Source organism: Nicotiana attenuata, chromosome 11 (assembly GCF_001879085.1).
Source record: "Nicotiana attenuata strain UT chromosome 11, NIATTr2, whole genome shotgun sequence".
Lineage (NCBI taxonomy): Eukaryota > Viridiplantae > Streptophyta > Magnoliopsida > Solanales > Solanaceae > Nicotiana > Nicotiana attenuata.
Window position 1 is genome coordinate 41,834,428 of NC_031999.1, and position 7,633 is coordinate 41,842,060.

The 7,633-nt window shown below is 44.0% G+C and overlaps 1 protein-coding gene across 1 annotated transcript; it reads right to left on the reverse strand.

Annotated features, from left to right (window-relative positions):
- LOC109235099 (RNA-directed DNA polymerase homolog) lies at positions 4,666 to 5,079 on the reverse strand (the record flags this gene model as incomplete). Its single annotated transcript, XM_019401090.1, has 1 exon — positions 4,666 to 5,079. A coding segment is annotated over exon 1 (414 nt), but the record flags the coding sequence as incomplete, so codon positions are not given.

A 7,633-nucleotide genomic window follows, 5' to 3' on the forward strand; every position in this document is an offset into this window, starting at 1 on the left:
TGGACTGAGTATGGGATCGGGCTGTGCGCCGCAGCAGTATTATATCGATATTGATATGAGGCTTAGGGCCTAATGGATGCCACGAGATGGCTTGATATTGCGCTTGGGCCGTAAGGGGCCCCTCCCGGAGTCTGCACACCCCCAGAGAGCGTCGTCGACGATAAATAAATGGAGCGGGCTGCACGCCGCAACGGGTACTAGAGAGTATCGTACTATTTATTGCATGTCTTAATTGATTGTCATTCATTTACTTATCTGTTGCAGCATCATTGTTTTCATTGGTTTATTGAGTTGACATTATCTGGATTAAACTGCTGTAATTATAGCTTACATTGTGCCTATCCAGGATTTCTTACTCTCAATCCTTATTTATGTTTATTACTCTCTGGGTTGGAACTACTCACATTACTCCCTGCACCTTGTGTGCAGATCTATGTGCACCCACTGAGGCTGAGTGAGGATTTCTCTGCCGAGCATCATATCAAGGTAGCTGCATGACGTCCGCACTCCTGATCTTCCCATGTAAACTATTTCCTTTATTTCCGCATTTCTTTAGAGCAATATGTAGTAGGTTGACACCCGTGTATTAGAGGCTCAGACTTGTGACACCGGATTCTTCAGGTTGTGTAGTAGTATTTCTACTTGGGTTTTCCGCATGTTTTAATTATATTTCAGAGTTTCAGTATTATGACTTAGTAATTATTTGTGTTAATTGAATCATGAACTGTATAAAAAGGGTTAAGGTTTTTGAATTGGTCGGGCTTGCCTAGCAGTGTGTTGGGCGCCATCACGACCGGGGTTAGGGTCGTGACATTTACCCATTTTTAAATTCGTTAACGGTTATAATCCAACAGTTAATAATTTACAAAATTTAACAAGCGGAAGACTTAAATTTCGAGTTTAATAATACTGCTAATACCATTCCATGACAAAACTACCCAAGATTGGTGTCACAACTTCACAGACTGTCTAAGAGTACTAAATACAATCGTTTGAAAGAAATATAACATTGTTTCTCTCGAAAACATGAGATAACAGAATGAAATATAAGATAGAGGAGATGCCGGGCCTGCGGACGCGTGCAAGGCTACCTCAGAGTCTCGGACTGAAGGATAGCTCCCAATCTACTGTTGATGACCAAATGCTACTCCGGGACCTGGATCTGTGCAAAAGAGCACAGAGTGTAGTATCAGCACAACCGACCCCATGTGCTGGTAAGTGCCTAGCCTAACCTCGGCGAAGTAGTGACGAGGCTAGACCAGACTACCACATAAACCTGTGCAGTTATATAATGTACAGCGGAAAGTAAAACAGAAATAAACAAATAAAGATGGGAGGGGGAAACATGCTTCGGGGAACAGGTAAAAACAGAATATCAAGAGAACTATAAAGGAATCAAAATCCAACCACTAACAAGAATAAGAAAAACAAAGGTAGATCTCACTGTCAGTACACATCTCGTTGCAGGCGTGCAACCCGATCCCATTTCCTGTATCTCGTGGCAGGCGTGCCACCCGCTCCCATTTTCTTATATCTCGTGGTAGGCGTACCACCGCTCCCATTTCATTATATATCTCGTGGTAGGCGTACCACCCGCTCCCATTTTATTATATCTTGTGGTAGGCGTACCACCCGCTCCCATTTCATTATATCTTGGTAGGCGTACCACCCGCTCCCATTTCATTATATCTTGTGGTAGGCGTACCACCCGCTCCTATTTCATTATATTAACAGTTCTTCCAAATAAAATTACTCCAACAAACGCAACAATTAATACGAATTCATAAGACAACAAAGTACATAATAATTATGATTCACTGAGGAAAAATAAATAATGACAAGTAGCAAGTAATTATGGACTTTAAGGATCAAATAGGCAATTTAATATTTAGTATACTAAATGTCAAGTAGCAATTAAGTCATATAAACATGTAGCAATTATAGCATAAATTCAAGGCATAGTGTTGCGCAATGATACCTCGAGCCAATAATAACAAGTAACACAATAAAGGAAAATGCCAACATAAAGAATCACAATAATAGTGAAATAAGATAATTAATGCACTTGAACCGATAACAACAAGAATCATAACAAACGGCAATAAGTGCACGGCATCACTTTTCGTGCTTTTACCCTCTCTCACTAAAACAATACACGGCATCACCATTCGTGCTTTACGCTTTTCCTCACCCAAAAAACAATCACAAACAATAAGGCAAGGAAATAAAGGAAATTTGCAATAAGAATCCCGGCAAGGGAGCAACAAGTCAATAATTAAATCCCGGCAAGGGAACAACATCAATAGCATCAACATCCCGGCAAGGGAGATAACAAATACATCAACAATAGCCCAACAAGGGTGACAACATAATGATCTCTTCTCTTTCTCACTTTTTTACTTCACAATTCACTTCACAACTCGAGCCAATGCTCCAGAGGTTCAAAATCCATGAATTCTTTCAAACTTCATAAAACATCAAAATTTTCAATTTAGATCCCAATCACGTCAAACGACGTCCGTTTTCAACCAAATTTCACATGAATGACTTAAACCATATATAAGACTTGTACCGAGCGCCGGAACCAAAATACGGTCCCGATACCAACACGTTCCAATCAATTTTCATTTCAAATTTCCTTAAACAATTTCAGAAAACAATTTTACAAAAAAAATCATTTCTCGGGCTTGGGACCTCGAAATTCGATTCCGGGCATACGCCCAAGTCCCATATTTTCCACGGATCCTCCGGGACTGTCAAATCACGGGTCCGGGTCCGTTTACCCAAAACATTGACCAAGGTCAAATTTATTCATTTTAACATCAACACTTATCATTTTTCACACAGTTTCTCATTTGAGCTTTCCGGCTACGCGCCCGGACTGTGCACGCAAATCGAGGTGACTCTAAATGAGCTTTTCAAGGCCTCGGAGACACAGAATTCAATTAAAAACAGGTGATGACCCTTTGGGTCGTCACATTCTCCACCTCTAAAACAAACGTTCGTCCTTGAACGGACAGAAGAAGGAAGTACCTGAGTCGGGGAAAAGATGAGGATAACGGCTCCGCATATCGGACTCGGACTCCCAGGTCGATGCCTCAGGAGGCTGACCTCTCCACTGGACACGAACAGAAGGGAAACTCTTCGACCTCAACTGACGAATCTGCCGGTCTAGAATAGCTATCGGCTCCTCCTCATAAGACAAGTCCTTGTCCAATTGGACAGTGCTGAAATCTAACACGTGGGCTGGGTCGCCGTGATACCTCCGAAGCACGGACGCATGGAACACTGGATGCACGGCTGATAAGCTCGGCGGCAAAGCAAGTCTATAAGCTACCTCTCCCACTCGATCAAGAATCTCAAACGGGCCAATGAACCTAGGGCTAAGCTTGCCCTTCTTCCCAGATCTCATCACGCCCTTCATAGGCGACACTCGGAGCAATACCCGCTCACCAACCATAAAAGCCACATCTCGAACCTAGCGGTCTGCATAACTCTTTTGTCTGGACTGAGCTGAATGAAGCCTATCCTGAATGATCCTGACCTTGTCCAAGGCCTCCTAATCCAGATCCGTACCCAACAACCGAGCCTCTCCCGACTCAAACCATCCAATCGGAGACCAACACCGTCTACCATATAAAGCCTCACAAGGAGCCATCTGGATGCTCGACTGGTAGCTGTTGTTGTAGGCAAACTCCGCTAAAGGAAAAAACTGATCCCACGAACCTCCAAAGTGAATAACACAACCTCGGAGCATATCCTCCAAAATCTGAATAGTCCGCTCGGACTGACCGTCCATCTGGGGATGAAATGTTGTGCTCAACTCAACCCGTGTGCCCAACTCTCGCTGAACTGCTCTCCAGAAATGCGAGGTAAACTGCCTACCTCGGTCCGAAATGATAGACACGGGCACACCATGAGGGCGAACAATCTCCCGGATATAGATCTCAGCTAGCCTCTCGGATGAATAGGAGACTGCCACAGGAATGAAATACGCTGACTTCCTACTCAAAGCATCGGCCACCACATTGGCCTTTCCCGGATGATATAAAATGGTGATATCAAGATCCTTCAACAACTCCAACCACCTCCTCTGCCTCAAATTCAACTCCTTTTGCTTGAACAATACTGAAGACTCTTGTGATCCGTGAACACCTCACATGCCACGCTATACAGATAATGCCTCCAAATCTTCAGTGCGTGAACTATGGCTGCCAACTCCAAATCATGAACCGGATAATTCTTCTCATGAATCTTCAACTGCCGCGAAGCATAGGCAATGGCCTTGCCATCCTGCATCAATACTGCGACAAGCCTAATGCGAGAAGCATCACAGTAAACTGTATAAGGCCCGGAACCTGTGGGCAAAACCAACATCGGTGCCGTAGTCAGAGCTATCTTGAGCTTCTGAAAGCTCGCCTCACACTCGTCTGACCATCTGAACTGGGCACCCTTTTGGGTCAACCTGGTCATCGGGGCTGCAATAGATGAAAACCCCTCCACGAACCAACGATAGTAGCCTGCCGATCCCAAGAAACTCCGAATCTCTGTAGCTGATGCTGGTCTAGGCCAGTTCTTGACTGCCTCAATCTTCTTTGGGTCTACCTGAATACCCTCTGCTGATACGACATGACCCAGAAATGCAACTGAACTCAACCAGAACTCACACTTGGAGAACTTTGCATATAACTGACTATCCCTCAAAGTCTGAAGAACCACTCTAAGGTGCTGCTCGTACTCCTCCTGGCTGCGGGAATATAGCAATATATCATCAACGAAGACTATCACGAACGAATCCAAATAAGGCTTGAACACTCGGTTCATCAAATCCATGAAAGCTGCTGGGGCATTTGTCAACCCGAATGACATAACCAAGAACTCATAATGCCCGTACCGAGTGCGGAAAGCTCGCTTAGGGACATCGGATGCCCTAATCCTCAACTGGTGATAGCCAGATCTCAAGTCAATCTTAGAAAATACCTTGGCACCCTGAAGCTGATCGAACAAATCATCAATCCTCGGTAGTGGATACTTATTCTTGATTGTAACCTTGTTCAATTGCCGGTAATCAATACACATTCTCATTGATCCGTCCTTCTCTTAACAAACAATACCGGTGCACCCCAAGGCGAAATACTGGGTCTAATGAAACCCTTCTCATGCAAGTCTTGCAACTGCTCCTTCAACTCTTTCAACTCAGGCGGGGCCATACGATACGGCGAAATAGAAATGGGCTGAGTGCCCGGAGCCAAATCAATGCAGAAATCAATATCCCTGTCGGGTGGTATACCCGGCAGGTCTGAAAGGAAATACCTCAGGAAACTCCTGAACAACGGGCACAGAATCAATAGAAGGGACCTCAGCACTAGAATCGCGAACATAAGCCAATAGGCCAAACACCCCTTCTCGACCATACGTCGAGCCTTCACACAAGAGATAACACTACGGGCAGAATGACTAAGAGTCCCTCTCCACTCTAAATGAAGGCATACCCGGTAAAGCTAAGGTCACAGTCTTGGCGTGACAGTCCAAGATAGCGCGGTAAGGTGATAACCAGTCCATTCCCAATATGACACCGAAATCATCCACGTCCAGAAGAAGCAAATCTACACGAGTCTCAAGACCCCCAATCAACACTATACATGATCAATGAACACGATCCACCATAATAGAATCACCTACCGGCGTAGACACATAAACAGGGGCTCTCAAAGAATCACTAGGCATGACCAGATGCGGCGCAAAATAAAACCGAAGCTTCTCTACCACAAACCAGAACAATACTTGCACCTCCACCTCTAATATCTTTACCTCCACCTCTAGCATCTCTACCTCCACCTCTAATACCTCATGACAGTTGTCTAGATAATCCTGGGGGTCCTCAGTAGATGCACCGCTGAATGTAGTAGTGAAGAGCTTGGGGAAACTTATCCAATCTCCACAAAGCCTCCGAAAACGTAGCTGATCTATCACCGGTCTATGCTGCTGCTCGGCTGCTCGGCTGAAGAAGCGGTAAAAAGGAAATTTGCAATAAGAATCCCGGCAAGGGAGCAACAAGTCAACAATTAAATCCCGGCAAGGGAACAACATCAATAGCATCAACATCCCGGCAAGGGAGATAACAAATACATCAACAATAGCGCAACAAGTGTGACAACATAATGATCTCTTCTCTTTCTCACTTTTACTTCACAATTCACTTCACAACTTGAGCCAATGCTCCAAAGGTTTAATTATCACTTATACTTTCACCATTCGTTATACAACTTGAGCCAACGCTCCTCAATGTTCATAGGTCACAATTATTTCCACAAACTTTATACAACATTTAGAGATCTTCACCAAGGCATGACTAATACAAGGAAATCATGAAAATCACAATATAAGACTCACGGTCATACTTGACACCAACGTATAGATACTCGCCACCATGCCTATACGTCGTACTCAACAATTATCACATAGCAAATAGGACTCAACTCCTAATCCCTCAAGCTAAGGTTAGACCAAACACTTACCTCGATGCCACGAACACAATTCAAGTCTCAATTATAGCTTTACCCCTTGATTCCACCACCAATTCGCTCGTATCTAATCACAAATTACTTAATTACATCAATAAGTGCCAAATGAATCAACCCCAATGCATGAAAATGCGTTTTCCAAAGTTTTACCCAAAAAGTCAAAAATCGCCCCCGGGTTGTCACGACCCCAGTTCGCCCTCCGTGAACTGTCGTGATGACACCTAGTCCCTACGACTAGGTAAGCCTAACAAGTGCGAAAAAAAAACAATCAAAACCTTGCGTAAATTATAACTTAAAGCCAAGATTTAACAAAATGGAAATGAAATGTAAAATGCCACTCGGCACATACAACACAATATCTCAAACTTCTACAATACTATCCCAAAACCCGGAAACTCACGGGAACACAAGCTGAGAGAAATATAGTAAAAATGCTCTAACTCCGGAATGTCTACATCAATAGTATGATAGAAGGTAATACTACAAGATAGAATAAAGATGGAGACTCTTCGGTCTGCGGACGCAGCAGTTGTACCTCGAAGTCTCCAAAAGCTCTCCCTGCCTCAAGGATGGTAAGCCTGTGCAGAGGTACCTGGATCTGCACATGAAAAACATGCGCAGGAAGGGCATGAGTACACCACAGCGATACTCAGTAAGTGCCAAGCCTAACCTCGGTTGGGTAGTGATGAGGAAGGTCAGGGCCCTACTGAGGTTAAATAAGATATAAGGTTTAACAATGTGAAATGACAGTGTGATTAAATAACACAAGATATGAAGGACAACAACAACTATAACAAGGCAAGTAAAATACAATAAAAGAACGCAACTCAACTCCAAAATAACAACCGGGGATCTCCCAGGATACCTGTAGTCCCCAAATATAAATGTCATATCCAGTGGATCTCCCGGGTGCAGTCCCGTAGTCTAACTCATAAATGTGCATGGGGATCTCCCGGACAGCAATTCCGTAGTCCCAAAGTAAACATACAGGGGAGCTCCCGGGATACCGTCCCGTAGTCCCAAAGTAAAAGTGCAGGGGGATCTCCCGAAATACCGTTCTGTAGTCCCAAAGTAAATACACAGCAACAACAAGAATTCAATCCAATCGA